Genomic DNA, 23,656 nt, shown 5'->3' on the forward strand with positions numbered 1-23,656 from the left:
GAGAGAGAGAGAGAGAGAGAGAGAGAGAGAGAAAGAGAGAGAAAGAGAGAGAAAGAGAGAGATTGATTGATTAAAGTCAGGGAAATAAGGGGGGTTATTAAAGTTAGGGAAACTCCAAAAATGATTCAATCTGCTCTGAATAAAACAGGAAAAGAGCTAGAAATATTTTGATATGTTCTCCCCGAAATGAGCACCCCATGAAGTCCGCAAAGGTAGCACTACCTTATTACTATGTTTTAAGAGGACACCTACCCGTGGTGATGTATTCAGCAACTAGTTCTGACTCTACCACAGCAATGGATGGACTCTCAGGAGAATGTCTCTTTTCCTGGGTCATCTGAATAGGTACTGCCATTTGACTCAAGTCAATAGTGGGTTGTCTTGGTTTAGATTCCAATTTTTCCTTTACTGCATAAAAAAGTCGGGGAAAAGTTACTTTTATTATAAACAAGTACTAAAACCAGAGCTGTCTATGGGAATAATGAACCAGACCTCTGGGGTGTCCTACCATTAGTGGCTAAGAAGACAATGAATTGGAAACTGCAGACTGCTCTGTATGGTTGTATAGACTACAGCCTATGTAACAGCAGCCTACAATAATTCATATGCAATCACATTCAAGTCCCCCCATTACTCCAGGCCAGCCAGCTGTTTCTCTCTATACACTCCTCCTAGGATGTTATTTCCTTTGTATTCAAAGTAATCCCTGGCACACTCAGTTCACATCAGCTTGATCTGCTCTAGCGCATATCCCAGTAGCACTTCCCACTGACTAGTTCATTTGACTTACTAACAATTCAAGGGTCTGGGAATGTTATCCAGACACTGGGTGCTTGTCCAGCGTACACATGGTCTTGAGTTTGATCCCCAGAATAAGGAGGGAAATTCATAGAACCTTTTCTGAGGAAGGACGATTGCTGAGTTCAATGCTGACCTGGGCTATATCCAGACCAAAATGAAACCCTGTCAGTGTGTGTGTGTGTATACAAATTTGGCATTTTAAGATATGGCCAAAAAACTGTTACAAGTCTTTAATGACTCTTAAAAGAATAAAACATAAAGCTTCTCACTGTTAGGAAAGAATAGGTGCTCTGCTTCTGTATGTCTAAAATGTCTGATAAAACAGCCTGTAATTAATAACGGTATATGTTAAGATGCATCTATTTTAGTCTTCTTACCACTTCTTCAACAAAGTCTCTTCACTCAACATTTCTATCTACATGAATGATCGATAAAAATGATTGAGTTTTTTCAAAGACAAGCAGCTGGAAAAAAGTGCCAAAGGCTAAAAATATTTAGCAGAAGGAATAGTCTACGTTTATATCCAATGAGTATAGAGTACAGCACAGAATTACAATAAACGCTACTAAGTAACTAAGTCCACTAAAGGTTGCTCTCACCAAGCATAGACTATGATAAAAGCAAAACAATCATTTTAAACACAGAAACCAAATCTAGAGTCCTGCTGCGATCCCACAAGCAGATCCGGCCCTGGCCATCAACTTTTCTCAAGTCTCTGCTAACTTCTCCAAAACAGGAAAGGGTCAGATGAGATCATCACTGCAACCCATAAAATAGTTGCATCATTGTTGCCCTATTACAACAAAAAACCCAGTATAACTTACATAGAGCTGTCCTAGAATCTACTGAAGATATTTAGTAACTAGAAGAACTGATAGGATCCTATTAAATACAGATGCTCTAGCAAATAACTTAAACACAAATAAATCTGAAAATAAGGTGAGAGCATATGAGAATGTTTACAAGCAAGTCTAATGGTGTTTTTATGGTACAGAATTGGTCTGACAGTATCTATGAGCAAAGCTGGACCCTTCGATCTGTCCCAACATTCTAAATATACCCAGCAACTGGGCTACACCTATCCTTGTCCTGCATTTGTGCTTACAAGTGACAACCCCCTTCCCACTGCTGGCAAGAGGATTCTCCATTTGAAGTAGAAGTCACTCTGTCTACTCTATCTCTGTTCTAATGACAACACTCCATCTATGCTTCATACTCCTATGTACATCTAAAAGAACAATACACTGTACCAATAATTACAGATAAGTCCAGAGGGGGAGAAAATTACAAAAACTATGTAACAGCGGTGTATTTTAGCAACCCGTCTCTAGAGAAAACACGCTTCATTCAGCTGAGCATGTGAATTCATACCTGTTGTCTGCTGGAGTTCTAACAGAGCTTTGATTGTTGAAGTGGCTGATTGTGATTCACTGGATACATCCTGATATATTATGGTGGGGCTAGTCTCCATTGCAATCTCATGTTCTGACCAATCCTGACGCCGGGAAGCAATTACATGAACTACAGGCTGGGAATCTGTTTTATATTAGTTAAAAAAAAACAAACCCTATAAACAAAGTTTCTCTTAAAATAAAGCAATATTTATGTTTACCTTTGTATTTAATGTACAAGTCAACCTTGACTTCTCTAAGCAGACTGTGAGGTCCCCGAAGGCACACTGATACTGACTCTCACTTCTGAATCCATTTATTCACTCACACATTTACTTGACACTAGACACCTGTGCATCAGGATCCATATTTAAAGGACTTAAAGGAACTCACAAAATAGTCCAAGAAGGCTCAAGAAGCACACAGTCTATCTGAAAAGACGAACATGTAAAAAGACAAAGTACAACTCAATATGCTAACTGCTGTCTACGTGGGTGAGCATCTATATAGGTGAGTGCTTGTGTTAACCAAAAACAAAATGTTACAGATAGGAGACTGGTTTTTCCCAATGTACATGAAAAGATTTCTATCAAAAGCCTAAATACTTGGGGAATATTTTGCTGAATTACTGACAGTAAGAAAAGACAGTCTAGAAACAAAATGATGTAACGTGACAAGTGGAAGCCTGTCATTTATTAGCAAGTTGATTCTTTGGGTTTTAGCTCTGCTCCTTAATAGGAACAAGGGGTGGGTATAAAGCAATGATAGTCTGGGCTGCTTAACAACAGTAATACATTCTGAGAAGAACCATAGGCAATCCTTACACACTCAGAAGAAATAGCTTGCTACAGGAAGGCCATATGGTACACCCTATTACTGTTATCATATGTATATGTATGTTTATGTGTATATATGAACACATACAGTCCATTACTGACTGAAATATCAGTATAAGCTACATGATCATATGTAACTAAGCTTCATAAACTATAAAAGTCAGTAGAAATGAGGTTGTTGAGGGTTTGGCTGAAAATTCAGTTCTAAGATCTGTGGTTGATTTGAAAATAAATTTCAGCACATGTAAATAAAAAATGGGAATCATATTAAGCAACACACACTTAACAGTTCTCTATAAAGCTAGAAGGTTGGACCATTTTGTCTAAGATATTGTATAAGAAAATGGAGGAGATACAAGGACATGATACCTAAAGTTCAGATCTAGATTGTTACAGGAAACAAAAACTGATAGATAGCATCAGATTCTAGGGTAAATATCAAATGGTTAAAACAAGAAAAGAGACTGCTTTTAATCATGCTGCTTAGTTGAAGCATCAGAACAAAAATTATCTGGTGGCTCAAAAATACAAGAAAAAAACCATCAAGTTCACCCTCTAAGAACATCACATTTTTTAAAGCCAGGAGGATGTTCAAAAATATTGAAGCAAAGGCAACATTCTTCTAATGAAGCAATCTTTCTGAAGAAAAAAAATCAATATGCAAGAAGTTTATAATGTTTAATAATCATACACTAACAGGCCAGGTGTGGTGGCATAGTTCTGTAAGCCCAGATTGGACTATATGAGATCCTGTCTTTAAAGACCAAAACAAAGCACACTAAGCCCAAAGCCAAGACAAACAAACAAAACCCTGAGTAGAAACCATCACACCAGAGACATTCAGTTTCTACTAAGCTTTCAACCACATGGGAAGGACTGGCTGTTCGTTTGCGATGCCAAGTGCCATGTGAAGAATACTGCAGTCTCTCATTACATATTCTAATAAGATACGTAGAAAACGTTGTTTGCTTAGGTACAGACTCTCATATAACTCAGGCTAGTTTGAAATTTGCTTTGTAGCCAAAATGACCTTAACCTCCTGACCCTCCTGCTTCCACCTCCCAAGTGCTGGGGATTGAAACCAGATTTGCATGTATACCATGCAAGTGCTTTTCTAACTGAGATACACCCCTAATGTCCTAATATGCAAAATTTTAACCTGAGAAATGATTATACTAGAGAAGCACCATTTTATATAAATTAAAAATAAATTTTTATGATGAACACAAGCCTATAACCTGAGCACATAAGAGGATTATAAATTGGATGCCATATAGTCTGGGCCTCTGTTTCAAAAACAAATTCTCAGCCGGGCGTGGTGGCACACACCTTTAATCCCAGCACTTGGGAGGCAGAGGCAGGCGGATTTCTGAGTTCAAGGCCCGCCTGGTCTACAAAGTGAGTTCCAGGACAGCCAGGGCTATACAGAGAAACCCTGTCTCAAAAAAAAAACCCCAAAAACTAATTCTTATTGCTGATATAGGCAAAGAGGCAAAGAGAGTGAGTCTCTGCAACCTAACTCTGCGATACACTAAATATTCAGAGTCGGGACTATGTATCTACAGGAGTGCTAACCAAATAACATCTCTCCAAATAAAACCATTCCTTAGGGACCGGGAGGACGCCACCTCTTTCTGTACATACAGAGCAGATGATGATCACCAAGAATCAGACAGCAACCCAAAGAACTGTGATACAAAATGAGAGTGGAGGGCTGGAGAGATGGCTCGGTGGTTAAGAGCACTGACTGCTCTTCCAAAGGTACTGAGTTCAAATCCCAGCAACCACCATGGTGGCTCACAATCATCCGTAATGAAATCTGATACCTTCTTCTGGTGTGTTGAAGACAGATACAGTGAACTTACATATAATAAATAAATTAAAAAAAAAAAAACAAAATGAAAGTGTGAACTAAGTAAAAACTCTTTCGACAGTCTCCCCCTCTTCTACAATTTGGGCTTACGCTCAAACCTAGAGATGCTTCGATCACAGGACACCAGGAATCTGATCTCCTGTTTCTGCAGCAGGCATTCAGGTGTCCAGCTAACATGTATTAATGTATGCTACCAAGTATTAGCATGTCTAAACTAGACCTTTGTACTTCTTAAGGATAGTGGCCTGCTTCAGACTTCCCTTACTGGTTTTCTTTATCAATTATGTATTAGATGTCTACTGCATATTAGGTACCAGGAATCCATACTTTAGTACTATACTCAAAGGCAAACCCAGGCATGTATGATATGTCTTTATCATAAACTGTCTGTGACATCCTTTTATAATCATAAGACTTCTAAACTAGCAGGATCTTAAAGGTCAATGTCCTCCTCCACCCCCCACCACTCCCACATGCAGTCATCATCAGGAACCCACCACTTTCTAAGACTTCCTTTTCAGTTCTGCCTGCACAGCTGTGATATACAAAGTTTTGTTTTGTTTTGTTTTACATAAAGTAGAAATAGATCTTTCTGTCATCTGTACAACAGTACTATTGTCTGTCCACTTACCTACAAAGGCCAACTCACTTCGTTTATATCACAGAGCACAACATGATTAACAATCCCAGAACCCCCACCTAATCCATCCCCACTCCTTCACAGACAATGATTCCCAGATGTCTAAGGCCATCTCTTCCGAGCTAAGCCCAAGCTGTCTATATTCCTTCTGTGTTAGAATATAAGCCTTTCCTCTGAAGCACTGTCCCAATGTTATAGAGAACAACAATTCCACAAAATTTTCTGCAAAAAAAAAAAAAAAGGGTTCTGTGGTCAAAATCACTGGGAAACATTTTATATTATGTAGTAGATATCCTAGTTTTCACCTTTAATAATATAAATTACCAAATAAATTAGCTAATGAAATTCTGCAAAAAGTACATTTTGTATGACCCATGTTTGCTTTTAAATAAACAAAACAAAACAAAACAAAAAAACCAAAAACAAAACCTTCACTCTGGCCTCCCAAGATCATGATTCTTAAGGAAAAGTAATGCCAGAAACTGAGTTCTTGATTAAAACTGTATCTTTATGACATTTATTTACAAATTTGACTCATGTTCTGCTCCTTTAAATGTCTACTCTCAATTCACTTCCTTGTTCTCTTCTGGTCTGCTTAATACAATCTTATATTCAATCCACCTTAAACCTTTTAGATGGGCAGTGGTGGCACACACCTTTGATCCCAACACTTCGGAGGCAGAGGCAGGCAGATCTCTGAGATCGAGGCCAGCCTGGTCTACAGAGCTAGTACCAGAAGAGCCAGGGCTAAAGAAATTCTGTCTCAAAAACCCAAGCAAGCAAGCAAACAAACAAAACCCACAACCTTTTAGAAATAAAGCTGATATAAGTAAAAAAATAATAAAAATTTTAAAAATCTGAACACCAATAAGGACACTTACCTCACTTTACAAGTGAGAAGAAAAACTGGAAGAGCTATTTGAGAAGATAGAAGGCAAGTAGCTTCAGAAAACACATCATCTGGGTTTCAGTGAGTGACACAGGCAAAAATATTACTGATCTAATAGTCTCGGCAAGCTTACTATCTATCAATATTCAAACAAAAGACTAAAAATGTTAGGAGAAAGTGAAGAGGAGAAACAATGTTTTGGAATGAGGCAATAAAAATGAGTTTATAAGCATGAAGCTTAATCATTCCCGTTATCCTTAAGATGCCAACAGAGAAGAAAACAATAACAAAAAGTATAAAACAAAATAGTTAAAATTAACATAAAAAACAGTACCAGATATATAATATGGTGTGATGAGTCCTGCCAGGGTGATTAAGATTCCCATCAAGAAGATGCCCAAGGCTTTCTACTCTACCTGCTCAGGAATTAAACCCGGGGCCTAGATGCCTCCTAGTGGTGGGTATAGTTAGAAACCACTAAAGCATCCAGCATGTACAGGAAAAACCCTTGAAAAGAACTCTTCAGTCAAAAAAGGATCAATTCTTCCTTAGAACAGAACAAAGAATAATGGACTTTAAAAAATCATCAATAGATGCTAAAATGTATGGACAAGTGACTGATGAGGAACGCTACACTTACAGTCTCAGAGTACCTCCTCCAAAACTGGCATTAATTTCAAAAAGGAATATGTTAACTTCACAGCAGAGAAAACTAGAAGCAATCATCCTAATCAAGTGAGCACCATTCCTCTCATCAATGTGGCAGACATCATGTCTACCCTGAGGAAACTGATAGTCATCTACCTGTACAATTCCTACTGAATTAAATCATAAAGAAGATTCTACAAAGTAACCAATCTAAACTCTTCAAAATATCATAATCAAGGGGGAAAGTGGGGATTAAGAGGCTATCTAGGGCAAAAGAGAATAAAGAATGCTAATGGTATCAGAAATGATGGCCCATACACTTAATTCTAGCTCTTGGGAGGCTCAGGCAGAAAGATTTCCATGAGTTTCAGTCTGGCCTGGACTAGAGAATAAGATCCTGTCTCAAAACACCAAAGAGGAGGGCCAGACCTGCCTATAATCCCCAGAACTCATGAAGAAGAGGCAGGCAGATATTTTTTTAATTTATGGCCTGCCTAGTCTACATATCAAGTTCCAGGCTAATCAGGATTACACAGTGAGACGAGGAGGAAGGACGAAAGGGGAAAGAGAAGGAAGTGACAACAGTAATGTGATAGTTGCAACGTCACACAGCTGAGTATAATATGTGACCCTGAGCTGGAAAGTGACTAGGAGACAAAGCAATAGAGAACATCACTTATCACTTGGTTGTATATCTAGATGAATTATAAATTAGCTAATAGCATTACATTAAATTTCTTGATTTTGATAATGGTAATTTAGTTACATAAGGATAAGACATAAGAAATTAGAGACCTAAAAACTAACTGTTTGGAGGTTAAATCACATAGTACCTATAACTACTCTTTACCTGGCTAAGACTTAACAATTGTGCACACATACAATAGACACAACAGAAAAGAGACTAGAGACAAAAGTAATAAAGCAGGCTGTCAGTAGTTCAGTGGCAGTGCGTATGTTTAGCCATGTATAAGGCTATATACACATAAGTCTCATCCTCAGAACCAAAAATTAAAATACAAAAATAAAACGAGGGCTGGAGAGATAGCTCGATGGTTAGGAACACTGGCTGCTTTTTCAGGGGACCCAAGTTTGATTCCAAGAAGCCACATGGCAACCCACACTGTGTAAACTCTATTCCCTAGGGTCTGACGCCCTCTCCTGGCCTCTTCCAAACCAGACATGTATGTTGGTGTACAGACATAGGCAAAACACCCATACACATAAAAAATAAATAAAAATTAAAAAAAAATGAAACCATCAGCTGGGTAGAACAAAATATAAACAAGTAGGAATGGCTGGCAATCAGAGCCACACATTGTAAGTGGTTTACAAACTGATTTACAATCAGCAGGAAGATAAAATGAGAATTAGCAAAATGACTTGCAAATTATTTCTACCCTGATAGCAGGGTGAGAAAACTACTCACTTTCTAAAATAAGTGCTATATTGTTTGTTGAAACCAACAGCTTATTTATTTTTAACTGACAAGCTTTCAAAGACCATTTTCTACTTGCTCTGTGAATAAGCATTTCTTTTTCTTGGAGTGTGGACTTTTAGCCTCTAGCAATGTTTTGTTCGTGACTAAGAAAAATTTGTATGCTGCAACTGTATGTGAATTTTTTTTCTAATATACTAGTCTAGATTTTAAGATTTAGCCAGGTGTGGTGTTTTACACCTGTAATCCCAGGACCTGGGAGATGAAGGAAGGATAATCAGAAGTTCAAGGCCATTTTCAGGGGGGGAAAAAAAAAAGGCGGGGCTGGAGAGATGGCTCAGTGGTTAAGAGCACTGACTGCTCTTCCGAACATCCTGAGTTCAAATCCCAGCAACCACATGGTGGCTCACAACCATCTGTAATGAGATCTGACGCCCTTTTCTGGTGTGTCTGAAGACAGCTACAGTGTACTTAGATATAATAATAAATAAATGTTAAAAAAAAAAAACCAGCAAGAACTGTATTTTACTCAACTTTAATAAGATCTAACATAATTCTTACTTAGTACATATTACAAACCAACAAATAATTAACAAATAACATACAACTATGTAAATCATATAAAATTAATGTGAAGGCATCATTGGAGAATTAAAATAATAAAGTGTTTGTATAATATGGAAAAAAATGTGCTTTCTATCAGTGCTTTTATAAAAAAGCAGCAGGCATACCAGCAAGATCAGTACAGAGGCAGAGAGAAGAAGAGAGGAACAAGGCCTAGGAGGAAAGAACAACACTTTTGCTTATATGCATCAGGTTGCACAAGCACAGACATACACACAGGCTGAACAGCTCTAATCCAAAATGCTCCACATCTGAACCTTTCTGAGCAAGGTGACATTACTAGCAGAAAACCCCATCCCTAACCACACATGACAGTCACAGTCAAAACACAGGTGCAGGGGAAAACAAGACCTGTGACCTCACCCTCAGACTAAGTGTAGAAGGGTTATATGAAACATACATGAATATCATTTAGACTCTGATCCCATCTGTAAGATACCCCACTTTCCTTCTCTTTTTCACACACACACACTCACACGCAAATACAAAATTTGAAACCTAAGACCATTCTCATCTCAAGTGTTTCAGATATAGGCTCCTCAGCTTGTGGCACCCAACAACAAGGGCACTCAGAATAACTGAGTAATATGAACAAAAGACAATGTCTCAGAGCTTCAGAGTAGACCATGAGTTTATATTTTGAGAGACATCCTAGACCAATGTCATATTGAGAACAATACTAAAGATTATCTCCTGCTGTGCTGCCTAGCTTCTAATAATTGGGATAACCACTGATAACCATCTGGAATATTTTTGAGAGTTAAATAAAATGTTATTAATAATTAGGTGGGAACAACAGACATAAACTAAGATCCATACAAACCAGGGGATGTACAGCCACCCACTTATAGCTCACTCCTGGTCACCTTGATGCTTCCTCAAGGTTCAGCAATAACCATCCTTGAAAAACTACATTCCTTTTTCTTGTATACTTCTTCCTCTTCTTACCCATACCAAACAGGAAAAACATAAAAGTAGCCATCTAGAAGTTATAGCTGTTTGATACTGCCTACATATTAAAAAAAAAAAAACTATCAATGACTTGATGAACATATGACAAAAGGTAATAATGGTAAGCTATGCCAAAAATAAAATTTTATCTCTCTCACTAAACAGACAAAAAAAAAAAATCCAATTCAATCAAAAGTATAAAGTTTGATTTGGAATCCCTAGAAGGAGCAGCTGTTTAGAAACTGAGTCATGACATCATCAGCGCTCACATGAGCAGAAGTACAGTAAGCCTTACCTTGAGAACTCTGGGAGGACTCTGTGGAAGAAGAACTGCTGTCTGTGTAACCCTGTGGCTCCTCTTTTCCTTCCTGAGCAGATGAATTACTGGCATCTGCTACCCTGGATGCTTGCTGTAATGTTTCTGTCACCAGCTGCCTTGTTTGTTCACTGACAACTGTAGCCTGAAATGTCACTGGTTTGGGTTTAATGAGAACCTAGAAGAAAAGCAGAAATGCCCAGATGAAATAGCATAGCCCCATTTAAATGCTAAATTAGACATGCATGGTTGTTTATACCTATAACCCTAGTACTTGGAAGACAGAGGCTGGAAGACTGTCACTAATTCAAAGCCAACTTTGGCTAGGATAAAATCCTGTCTCAAAACCAACCAAACAAACAAACGCTAAACTTACAGGTCATTTTCCAGATACACAAATTACCATCATGCATATTTATCGTTAGGCTTTGGGCACAGTATTTGTTGCCAAAGACTAAAATCCACAGATGAACTCGACCTAAGCTACGTACAATATTTTAAGTGGTATATGCCAGATCATAACAGCTTGAATTCTTGTTGTTTTTTAATGTGTCTGTTTACATGTATGTGCACAGCTCAGGCACCAGAAGAGGGTCTGGATCTTCTGGAGCTGGAGTTAGCTGTAAGCCTCCCAATGTGTGTGCATGGAATGAAACTCTGGTCTTCTGCAAGAACAACAAGCACTCACAACCACAGAGCCATCTTATTAGTCTCCCAAAGCTATGATTCTGACAAGTATTTTCATTGTTTTTCTTATCTAACTTTAGAAATCATTTTTCAGAACTATCTATCACAGTAACAACCACAAGCTGAGTGGTAGAAAAAAAAGAAAATAAAAATACATGCAAACTAGACTCATTAGAATTTTTCCAACCATAGTATCTGTTTGAGCTTTCTCTCTCAACTTGTATTAACAGAATAAAACCAAGACCATAATTTGTTCAAGCCACAATTTTCCAAGTTTCTTTTAATAAGAAACCAAATAAAATTCCTGACACACCTTCACAAAGCAAACTGCAGGAAATCTAAGTCATCACTCAAGGAACTACAGAGGAAAACTGATATAAAATGCTTTCCGCAGCAGCAAGAGATCAACTCAGCAAAGTTAAAAGCTCAGACACTAAACAAGTAAACCAGGAAAAATACAATCATACTGAAACATTCTCCTTCAGTATCTGGATTCTAGACATTTAATTGGACTCGTGGAATAAAAATACTGACTCATACCCAGTACCACCATCACCACCAAAACTACTGCTACTGACTCATACATGAACGAGGCTCTTAAGTACTCATTTCCCTGAGTTTAAAAAAAGGATTTGTTATACTCTACATGGTGAAACAAATGGAATCATTACAGCTGAACTGAATAAATAACTTAAGCTTATAACAAAGCTATTTTTTAAAATATATAAACAATGGCTACAGTTTTGAAGGAACAGATTCCAAAAGCCAATTATGAGTTTAGATAAATACCTTTTACAAAAACTCTAGGATTCTATTTCTCAACCAAAGCTGATATTGCTTCGATAGTCTCAGAAAAGCACCTACAAAGTCAACAGCCTACACTGAGGTGAGATTATACCCTTATTCTCAGACTTTGACAGTCTGAAAATGAACTCATCACCAGCATCTGTTATGTAGGGCTGGAATAGAACAAACTTTCATAAGTATCTTTCATAAGCATCTGTGCAGGTCCTGTCCCTTCATAGAAAGAAACTAGTCTCCAGTTCTCTGTCCTTCCTCAGCTATCCAGTTCTCACAGTTATAAATATCTTCAGGGAATTTATCCCAAAGGAATTCTCCTCCCTGCCTTTGCTCATATTGTGACAGATATATGCAGATTATCTTTAAAGTACTGGGGAGAAAAAAGGCAGGTTTTGAGAACAGATTAATATGCATTCAGTATTTAGAAAACCTGTTTCTTTTATCAGACTATTGATCATTTCCTTGACATTTCTATCAGGCTAGGCATAGTAGTGCAAGCCTTTAATCCTACCAAAGGCAAGCTGATCTCTGTGAGTTCAAGGCTAACCTGGTTTACATAGCAAACCTCCAGGACAGCCAGGACTACATAGAAAGACTCTGCTTCAAGATAGGTAGGGAGGTAGGGAGAGGGAGAGAGAGAGAGAGAGAGAGAGAGAGAGAGAGAGAGAGAGAGAGAGAGAGAGAGAGGCAGGCAAGCAGGCAGGCTGGCAGGGAGGGAGGGAGGGAGAGAGGGAAAAAAGGAAAGGAAAGGAAATTTCTACCTGGGAATTAGCCAGAAGTTAACACATCTTACAGCCTACCTGGGTTTTCCCTTGTTGTCCATACACAATTTTTGTTGGAATGATTTTGGCTGCTGGCTGTACTGTGGAACCTATCCCTTTGGGCTGTGTTACAATCATTTTGGTGATGGGTCTTGTAGCAGTAATTATAGCTGGCTTGGCTCCAGTTGGCACTGTCTGAAGAGTTTTTTCTCCCTAAGTTGAAGTCAATTATTAAAGAGACTTATATACATTTAAATGATTAAAAACAAACAGAACATACAAATAAGCAAAAACGCAACTGTCCTTTCACTGAAAAAGCAAAGAAAAATTTTGGGAAAAGGACTGTAGATTATGCAACAAAGTACAAGATTTCTAAATGATTAAAAAATCCTGGGCTTCACTGTAATAAGATTACAAGTCATACAATCAACTTTCTAGCCAAAACAGAAATTATTCCTCATGAGTATGTTTTTAAAAATCACCGGATCCAAGAACATCTAAGAATTAATGCCACCCCATTCATAGAATACCTATATTAAAACAGAAATTTCTGGAAGGACATACACTAAAATGTTAACAATTGTTATGTTCAAGATTGTAGGTCATCTCCCACACTCATTTTTACTTTTTAATACATTTGAAGTGAATATTTATATAATAAAAACCATGCAGTTTATCAGCAGATTAACAAACACATACAAAATAAGTCAGGCATATATTATAAAGATATGCAGTAGGATGTCTGTATAAACACATATGAGAGAGATAAAAAGAGTAGAGATATTAACATCTTTCTAAGGTTATATGGAGGAAAGGGGAAAGAACGCGTAAAGCAGTTCTCATGTTCTCCTAGCATGTTAACAATGCTACTTTAGTCCATTATAAACTCAAGCCCAGCAACCTTTCGGCATTTTCTGAAAATTTATTTACCTGCTTTATTGCCTTTCTTTTCTTTCTACTTCTCTGCGTGCATGCGTGTGTGGTGATGAAGAGAGAGAGAGAGAGAGAGAGAGAGTGAGGGTGTGTGTCTGTGTGTGTGCATGCGTGTGTGGTGTTGAAAAGAGAGAGAGAGAGCGTGTGTCTGTGTGTGTGCATGCGTGTGTGTGTGTGTGTGTGTGTGTGTGTGTGTGTGTGTGTGTGTGTTGTTGGAGATTGAACCCAGGATCTGGGCTTTTAAATTTAGCATTTGGTAAACTGAGAGCAATCAGGTAAGCTTTCTAAAAAGCAACCATTGAGAATTCAGATCTAAATCCAAGTCCAAAAATTAATAACCTAACTATCAACTACAACTATCCAAAAGAAACAAAGTGTCTCCAATCAAGGGGTTAGTTCAAGTCTCACATATTGTTTGCAGCAGCATTCTCAGGAAGATCTGTGATTGATCCTGCTGATCTGTAAACGGCTTGACAGCCTGTTCTAAGCACTGTGACCCAAACAAAGCCAGCTTGCAGAGTATTATCTGAGAAAGCTCATGTGTGGTGGGCCTGCACAAGATGCAGGCAGGGTATAAATACACACTCTGTGTGCTGAAGAAGATGGTCCCATAGGCTGATCTGCTCATTTTACTAGCACTGCTGGTAAACTACTGCTAAATATCTATTAGAAAAAAATTCCCATGTGAGCTGAGATCTCCCATAGCAGATAACATCCTTTATAAGTCCTAATACTACAGAATCCTAGCTTTCTGTTGACTTACTGATGTGAATTCAGGAAAGGCCTAATCTGGACCACTTTCAGCATTATGAAAGACCGTGATACATAGCTTTTATCTGTCTTCTAGTGAGGTCAGGAAAGGTAAGGATGCTACTGAGTCTGAGTGCTTAAATACCAAGAACAGTAAGAAACCAATGACTGAGAACTTCTCATGTGTTAAGATACTGCTCTAAGCACTTTCAAAACACCTACCATCACCCAATGCAGGCATGAAGAAATAAATATTGCACTGGTTAGATAAGTCACCCAGAGTCAAACTACAAAGCAAGACACAAAGCCTAAGTGTGTCTACCTGTAACCTCTTAACAATTGCCATCAGAACCTAAAATGGGAAAATAAAAAATAAACAACAAACTTTAAGTAACAAATCCCCATCTATAAATTTTATTTTAAACTCAAATATTTCTCTTTTGTCCAGCCTAAATCAATGCTTATCTACTGACCATAAGCAGGAACAGAATTCCTCCAAGTCTTCCTGCAGCTAAACCAGCGGAATTCTCCATTTGAAGGAAACTGAACACTTGAATCATGGTAACAAGCCACCTTGCTATGAGCAGCTATAAGCAACACGCTTTCAGCATTACTGTATAAAATGGCATCAGTTGATGATAAAGGTTATTCTATCGCAGCAGTACAGAGTCAAGCCATTCCATCCACTACGGGGTTCTGATGGCCTTTAAACCGATTAGTGGATTACTGAGTGTGTTTACAGTCTTACTTACTCCAGCATTTAGCAAGGTTGTGACAACGTTTTTGCCTGGGAGGCCTTGAATGGTCGTTCCTTTCCCTGTAGTCTTTTGTACAACAATCACATTGGGCTTGGAAGTCATTGGGATTGTAGTGATTTTGGTAGTCGTTCCTTAGAGAAGGGGGAAGAAAAGGAGGCCTGAGTTAAGGACTGGTGATACTTGATTGTTTCTGTTTATGATGTATATAAGCAATGCCTGTCTAAACAATGTCAACTTTAGGGGAAGGAGTGTGGTCCTAAGGACAAAACTGAAGACTTGGAATAGTGGCACCTTGGACTGATGAGACGCTGGGTAATATTAACTGTACTGTAAAGATCTACGGCAGAATTGCCCCAATATAAAGGACTATCGATTTAGGAGACAGTCATATCACGTCTACCAGTTTAACCAAAGGGAGGGCACATGGGGACAGGGAGGTAAGGGGGGAGGGTTCAATAATACAAAATGGGAGAAAAAGGACTAACAGGAACTAAGTAGAACACTATACTAAAATAGAACAAAATTCTTTTCTAGAATGACCAATACTAAATGCCTAAAATTCTAGTGTGCGTGTTTCACCTAAGGAGAAAATGTATGCAAAGAAGTATTACATATTCAAAAAGAAGGAAAGGCCATGGCTAAGCTTTCACTACAGTTGGTCTACATTTTGCATAACACAAGAGAACATGCAAAAGCTGGTTAGCATCTGTGGTTTTCTGGTTTTTGCTTTGTTTTGTTTTGTTTCCTTTTGCAGTTCTGGGAATCAAGCCCAGGGCCTTGCTCATACCAGGCCTACCTCTGAGCGTCATCTGTAGTCCATTTAGCATTGTTTAGGGTACACACTGAATCATGAATGCTTACGTACCATAGCATCACACATAGAATCTGGCTGGCGTTTAGAGAAGCTACCTACAGAGACTGCGCTTTAAAAGGGTAAACCACAGTGAGACCAAAAACAATCACATGTGGATCACAATGGGCTGTGATAATGATGATGCATTTCAGACTTTTTTCTTTCTTTTTTAGGATGCCTGTAAACTACAGAGGCAAAAGAACTACAAGTTCAAAGACAGCCTGGGCTATATAGCTGGTGTGAGGTCAACCTGGAATACACAGTGAGATCCTGTCTCAAATGGTAACAACAAACTGAAAAGAAAATCAAAATGATTCTACCAGACTTGGTGGTGTACGCTTACACTGCTCTATTGACTAAGGTAGGAGGATCACAAGTTCTAGGTCAACCTAAGCAACTCAGCAAGAACCTGCTTCAAAATAAAACATTAAATGGTGTAGAAAAAGTTTGAACATTGTGGTATGTTGACTGAACAAATTCAATGGCTTAGTTCCTACTATCCAGATTCTTCAATCACTCTATCTTGCTTTCTGTGTAAGGCTTTATGCTATGCTACTTTGTTCAAGGAATGATTGAATAAATAAGTGAAAAGTACACAAACAACAGCTCCTCGCTCAGACACTGGGAAGACTGAAGGAGTTACAATCAAGTCTTGCCCCAGATCCCCAAAATGCCTCTAGGGTTAAGACAATGAATTCATCTCTGAAGGAATCAAACTTCTGCATAAAATGAGGATATTTCTACAATCAACTCTCAACAACATTCAGAAAAAAATGTATAAATTTGAAAGTTATTTGATATATATGCATATAAATAAGTTTCCATCAGTTTCTTCTAGAAAAATAAAAATTCAACTAAATTTAATCTGCCTTCTAAGGTATTATACAAAGGAAGCAAGAGCTTCACAAATGATTTATATGTTTACCACAGGATTATTTATAATAACCAAACAAGAAAAAAAAAATCTAATAGTCAACCCCCCCACCTATAAACAATCTAAATCATCCAACAGTAAGAATATGATTAAATTTCTGTACAAGAGAATGTTATAACCATGGGATGATGGTCAAAATGCATTTACTGATATGGAAAAATATATAAATTATTAATAAAAATTAAATAGAATGTACATAGAAGCATTTACACAGTACATTATCGTCTTAACCTTGCTTGCACCTTTCTAAAGTCCCCACAATGAGAGGATTTTTTTTCTTTGCTTTTGTTTTAAGTCTTCTATTCTTACAGCCATATGTTGAGAATATTTTAGCAAAAAATGCTTTGTTGTGTGTCATCAGAACCCATTATCTGCTCATCGATGAAGGCAGAAAACTATCTAAATTTGCTACAAGCTGACGATGAATAAACTTTGTAAATTACTACACCATAATCTCAGTGTCATAGGACAGCAAGAATATAAAATAAGTGTTTTTTTTTTAAAGTAGAGATTGTGAAATGGAGCCAAAAGATGATAGGTAAGCGTGGAACAGGAAGTTGTTAAAAGTACTTGCCACCAAGTTAAACTGTTCCAACTCTATGTCAACATATCCTACAGTGCTGGAACCACCCACTTATGTGAAAGAAATAGCAACTAACCATGAGCACTTTCATCTTTAATATAAAGGTGAATAGTGTGTGTGTGTGCTTTGATAGGTATCAGATCAAATCTCTGCTCCTAGGATGTGCATACTTATATTACTCTACTGCAGTACAGAACAGCTACACCATGAATAAGGTTCCAAAAAGACTTCGTGACATTTAGACACACCTACAATCTATAAAGTACTATGAACTCAGGTATATGCAAGAAATCCTTTATAAAAAAAGGTTATAAAAAAGCTACCCTCCAATGAAGGTCAACTTTCTGAAATAATGTTTGAACAAGAGCTTTATACTATTTAAAGATACTATCAAATAATAAATTAGAATTTTAACTATGTTATTTAATATCCACTTAAAAGCTATGGCACAATGTGCCCTTTCCTCCTCAGGTTGGCAAACCCTGGGTTTTCTCACTTATATGGAAGAGTGGAGCCAAAATTAACAGCTTTGAATACAGAGCTCTATGCCACGCCATGCTCTACCGGCTTTTTTCCATTCTCCAAGTTATCAGCAACATCAAATTACTGCCAGGGACTTTATATTCCTGTCACTTTAAAAATATTAGAGCAGCTCACCTGGGTCAGATAAAACATAACTAGTCTACAAAAGTAGTAGACAGCTAAAATCTATAAGGCTTGCTTGATCAGATCATTTACATAATTTTAATTAAAAATAATAATCAGTGAAAACAAATGTCTCATTAACATTCCACTTCAGAATCTATAATCCAAATACCATAGAGATTAACGAGGCAATAAAACCCAGGGAGTGTTCCAACATACTAATAAATAGGCAGAGGGTTAGCTTTACAGTCTCAGTAATGTATTTTTTAAAAAGCAAACAGCATAAGTGGTGAAAGGCAAATAATGATATTCAAATATCTTATGTTTAATAAGCTAAAGTGACATTAGCAACTGAAAACCTGAATTATATTCCTGAAATACATTCAGATGCAAATTTGATTCCATTATCCCCTTTGCAGCTTTGTCTGACCTCTGAATGCACAGCCCTAAAGTTGGTACAATACCTCAAGTCAAAAAGTTGACAGTGTGAGAACCTTTATTAAATAAAAAATCACTATGCAAACATAAACTATAATCTTTGCATTGTGACTTAAAACTAAGTGCTCGTTCAACTTTAGATTTATCAAAAGCCTTATATATGAATACTTGATATTAAAACTAAAACCTGCATTTAATCACTATACATAAGGACTAAAACACAGTGCCACATTTTGAAGCAAAAAAAAAAAAAAAATTGATATCAATAGAGTCCTGCTGTAGAGAAACATGGCTTTTCTCCTAATCAAATAGCTCCATGCTTTTAACATACTCTAGATATACCTACCAGAAACAATATTACTGCTAATTATCTTGCCTCCCAAGGTAGCTAATGACTTGGGTACTACAGTGATGATGCTGCCACTGGTAGTTTTCATATAGGTTGCAGCCCCAGGGGCTGTGGCCACGCGACCTAAGGATGGGCTCACTGCTGGACGGGTATAGGTTGCCTGAGTACCTATAGGAAGAAAGCAGTGAAAAGAAAAACTAAAATTGTCAATACTTACAAAAAGAATGATAATCATACAATTTCACTATAGTTTAGTGAAATACATATATCACTTCAACTTGAAAATGGAACTGCAAGGTGCCAAGGCATTCATTTATAATTTTATAGCCAGTTTTCAATGTGTATAGCAAGAACCAATGTCAAGTCAATTCAAATTAAATTTACATATAAAACTTTGTGATGTGTTGTAGCATCAAATTACCAACCCACAGAAAGGGAGAGCCCGGCCCTGCTCGCACTATCTTTCTTCCACTGGTCTTATGCTGAAGCTAATGAAATGTAGGTGTTTCTCTTACAGATTTAAAGCCCATCTGATACTGTCCCAGAGCCAAACCCACGGTCACCATTCAGCAAATAAGGCATTTACCTAAAATTTTATAACATGTCTGCTATTCTCTAAAGAGATTTCCATCTTTTAAGGATCAGTCCATTGTTTTACTAGCGATATGGGTGAAGCTGCCAAGAATTGCCAGCTTTAAATTATCTCTACTTTCATATTCCTTCAACCTTAACTGACCGGTTAGGAAAACCTATCTTTATGTCTCTCTCAAAGGACTCGATACCCTTTCCTACTGTTACACGACCTTTTCTCTTGCCCAAAGAAAGATTAGAAACTAATCAGATGGGTCTTCTACAGTGTCTTATAAACCAGAAACTTAGAAAGACTCTTCTATTCCTAGAGGAAGGAATAGCCTCAGGGAAATGAAGCGGAGACACAGAAAAGACAAAGATGGCATTTGCTTAAATTGAAATTAGATTCAGAGACTGTGTGACAGACATTTCTAAAATACCCACATCAGAAAAAAAAAATGCTTTTAGAAAGTTACTTACTTTAAAAACTTATAACCATTACAACCACGAGAAGAACGTTAAGAATTAGACTAATCACGGCATACATCAGAGCCAGGGAAAAAACATCTATGGCAAAGTAAACATGCTACAGGGGTAGAAAGTTTGAATACATTGAATTATAACTATTTAAAAGAAACACTTTCTGGACTATAAACTCAGACACATAAGCCAGTATTGCTAGGGGTATGGCTTTTATGTAGGTTCTAGGGATTTGAACTCAGGTCCTTCTTACACTAACTTAACAAGTGTTTTTCTCCACTAAACTATTTATTGTCTTAGCTCCTGACTTGATATCATTTAATACTTATAAAGTTCACAAAGGGTGGTAATTTAAAATGCTCTACATTGTTACCACCTCAAGCTCAGACTAATTGCTCTTCTATCTGGGAATAATAACCGGCTTCTCTCAGCCTAGGCAACACTTACTACACTGTTATGTAACCTCTTAAGCAATACCCTTGCGCATTAGTTAGGCATATTTTCAGTTACTCAACAAATCCTGGGCAAGCACCTACATATGGTAGCTAAACAGATTTGTTCCCTTAGTCCCATAAAGTTTATTGTCTAATATGAATAAAACAACAAACTACTAGGTAAGTACAAATTGGAGAGGATTATGAAAAAAATATATCAAAAAAGAGCTAACTTGAGGATCAGGACAGAGCAGAAGGAGTCAAGAAAGATCTTTTGAAAACTGTTCGGTAGAGTGCTTGCCTCACATGCACTAGGCCCTTGGTTTGACCCCCAGCGCCTTATAAACCTGTGTGGTGGAGCACACCTGTAATCCCAGCTCCCAGGAGGTAGGGGCAGGAGGATCAAGAATGAGTTCAAGGTCATCCTCAGCTGCATAGAGTTCTAGGCCACAAACCCTGTCTCTAAACAAAATGTTAAAAGGACTTCTTTGTAGACCTGTCTCCATCTCTCTATGTGCAGTATGACACACACGGCTGGTGTGGGAAGCTACTGATGGCATGAATGAATGAATGAATGGACTGATGCTTGTGGAACTTACCGGTAGGAGTGGTTACCAGTTTAGTTGTCATAATTGCACCATTACTGCTAACCACCATAATTGGGGAATTGCTACTGGTGGGTAGAGTTGCAGTCACTGGTTTGGGTAAGATTTTACTTGGTTGAACCTGCTGTGTGATGATTTTAACACCTTTGAAAGAAAAAAGATAAATCTCAGTAAAATAATGTTTAAGAAATGTCACCTAGCCCAATAGGGCAACAGTCACACACACTTACTGAGGCTTAACCTAAAATGCCTTTTTAATACTGATGAAATTCATTATTCAAATTCCTCCTGTCTAAATTCTACCAATTTAAGAATGCAGTCATATTTCATTAACAGATTTCTTAAAAAAACTAAATCTAAACTTTTATCTATGGAGGTGTGGATACAAGTTTCAAACCAGATAGCAAAAGCAAATAGTCTGTTCCATGTAAGTATTTGAGAAGAAAGGACTAGCATAAGGCATCAAAAGCAGTCACACAGTCCTTCCAGATTCTCAGCAACAAAGACTCTTCATGGCTCTGTGAACTGACATACAATGGTAAAAACCTTAATAGGCCAAGAACAGTTTGTTTGATTTTTTTTTTTTAAATGGCCGTTTCATTTTTCATTGTTTTGTATTGAGATAGGGTCTCATTATGTAGCCAAGGCTGGCCTGGAACTACAGATTCTACCGCCTATGCCTCCTGAGTGCTAGGATTACAGATGTGTGCCACCATGCCCAGCTTAAAAAAAACCTTTCTTGATTTTGTTTGTCTGTTGTTGGTATGGTTGAACCCAGGGACTCATTCATGCTAGGCAAGTGCTCTACCACTAAGCTATATCCCGAAGTCCTTAAATATCTTTCTACACATAAAAGTATTTTAATAACTCACTTTATCAAATATAGAATGCCAAAAAGGCCACATCAGTATTGCACCTATATAAAACATGCATGTGAAAAGAACACAAAGACAATACACAAGAAATATAGTACAAATTGTTAAGGAAGTTATGTTAGGACTTTAAAAGTTATTTTATTTACAATGCTATCATGTTTATATTGACCTTCCAAGCATCTTAAATGGAGTACATTTTTAAACAGTGATAACTAAAGAAGAAAATTTTAGTGCCATTTCCCCACTCTGATCTTTAAAGAAGATACATAAAAGAAAACATTTTCATAGAGAAAATTAAGAATTGTATTTTTTGGTGTGGCATGATGGTCTACCTCGACTACCAATTTGACAGACTTTAGAATCACCATGGAAACAAACCTATGGGCATGTCTGGAGGGGTTTTCTAGATTAGGTTAAGAAGGGAAGATCTACACACTCCATGGGCTCTGATCCTGGACTGAATAAAAGGGAACGGCCCACTCTGTTGCCTCACTGAAGACTCAACACGACGACCTGCTGCCTCAAGCACGCTCCAGCCGCCAGTACTTCCCTAAGGGATCTCCTAAGGCCAAGTTAAATAAAGTAAGCCCTTCCTTTCCCAATGGCTTTTGTCACATCAACAAGAAAGTAACCAATACAAGTGGTGATTTAGGCTGAGTCATAAAGGAAAGAAATAGATATATATTTATAGATAGATAGATAGATAGATATTTAGCAGCTTTAAATAGTTCTAAACTTCTATTAACTAAGAAAGAAGTTAAAAGTATGGTATTTGGGCATAATTACTTAAATAACCTTTATGACTATTTTTTATGTACAAAATAAAAATTAATTAGTATATACTTCATCAAGCTATTAAGGATTAAATAAAAATTTAAATTATCTATACATGTCAAGAATTCAATAAGTATTATAGAAATAGTTCTAAATATAATAAACTATAAAAAATGAGGTTATACAAAGAAAAATCACTTCTAGTATTTTTTTTTAACTAATGAACCATGATCCTGCAATTCCCGTGCAGAAAGAAGCTGCATGAAATAATCATCACAGGAAAAAACAAAAACCTCAGAGACAATTCTACTCAGTTCTGGGCAAATCAAGTGATAATCTGGATCAAATAATTAACACTGAGGAAAAGCATTATTTCTCAAAACTGATCATGAAAAAGAGAGCAAAGCAAATAAACTTCCAAAAACCCTCTCAGCAGGTGGCTGGCCCAGAATTGCCCTCAAAAGGACTGTCACTTCAATGTACCTAAAGCATTCTGGAGAGCCACAGTCGGTGCTCTGGCAGGAGGAAATCTCCAAAACTACACAGCGGAACTAATTAAAGTTTTCAAGCAAGTATCACTCAAAGGCTTTGGGCACCACAGGATGGCTCCATGGGTAAAGAAAGTCACCGACATCATGCCTGCTTACCTAAGTTCCATCCTAGAAACTCACATGGTGGAAAAAGAAAACTCACTCCTGTAAGGTGCACCCTGACTTCCACATGCACACCACAGCACACACGCACGCACAAACATACTCTCAATACAGTACATACACACATACATGTCTACACAAAATACAAATAAAATGCAATAAAAGAGAAACCTTTGGAAAGCGGTTTTATGGTAAATAGCGAACAAAAAAACATGTACCCAACTGAACCTCTAAAATCTAAAGTCGAGTTCTGTGATATCTGAACCAAAATCATTTCTTTCCCTCTTCAGTTCAGAAGGGTGGTGATTCCACTCTAGACTGCTACAGTCAGGGAGTGGGAGGACGCTTCTGTACAGCTCCGAGCCA

The 23,656-nt window shown here is 37.5% G+C and overlaps 1 protein-coding gene across 12 annotated transcripts in view; it reads right to left on the reverse strand.

Annotated features, from left to right (window-relative positions):
- The window catches only part of Emsy (EMSY transcriptional repressor, BRCA2 interacting), a 65,696-nt gene that overhangs the window by 10,804 nt on the left and 31,236 nt on the right, over positions 1-23,656 (reverse strand). For 10 of the 12 annotated variants that reach the window (XM_029479318.1, XM_021166922.2, XM_021166926.2 and 7 more), the window contains 7 exons: positions 20,983-21,132; positions 18,897-19,067; positions 15,092-15,228; positions 12,696-12,869; positions 10,387-10,585; positions 2,173-2,337; positions 253-408 (listed from right to left, as the gene is read on the reverse strand). In XM_029479318.1, the coding sequence (XP_029335178.1) occupies positions 253-408; positions 2,173-2,337; positions 10,387-10,585; positions 12,696-12,869; positions 15,092-15,228; positions 18,897-19,067; positions 20,983-21,132 (1,152 nt within the window). The remainder of the gene's footprint in view (positions 1-252; positions 409-2,172; positions 2,338-10,386; positions 10,586-12,695; positions 12,870-15,091; positions 15,229-18,896; positions 19,068-20,982; positions 21,133-23,656) is intronic. The other 2 variants (XM_021166924.2, XM_029479319.1) reach the window with 2 other exon arrangements.

Source organism: Mus caroli, chromosome 7 (genome assembly GCF_900094665.2).
Source record: "Mus caroli chromosome 7, CAROLI_EIJ_v1.1, whole genome shotgun sequence".
Taxonomy (NCBI): domain Eukaryota; kingdom Metazoa; phylum Chordata; class Mammalia; order Rodentia; family Muridae; genus Mus; species Mus caroli.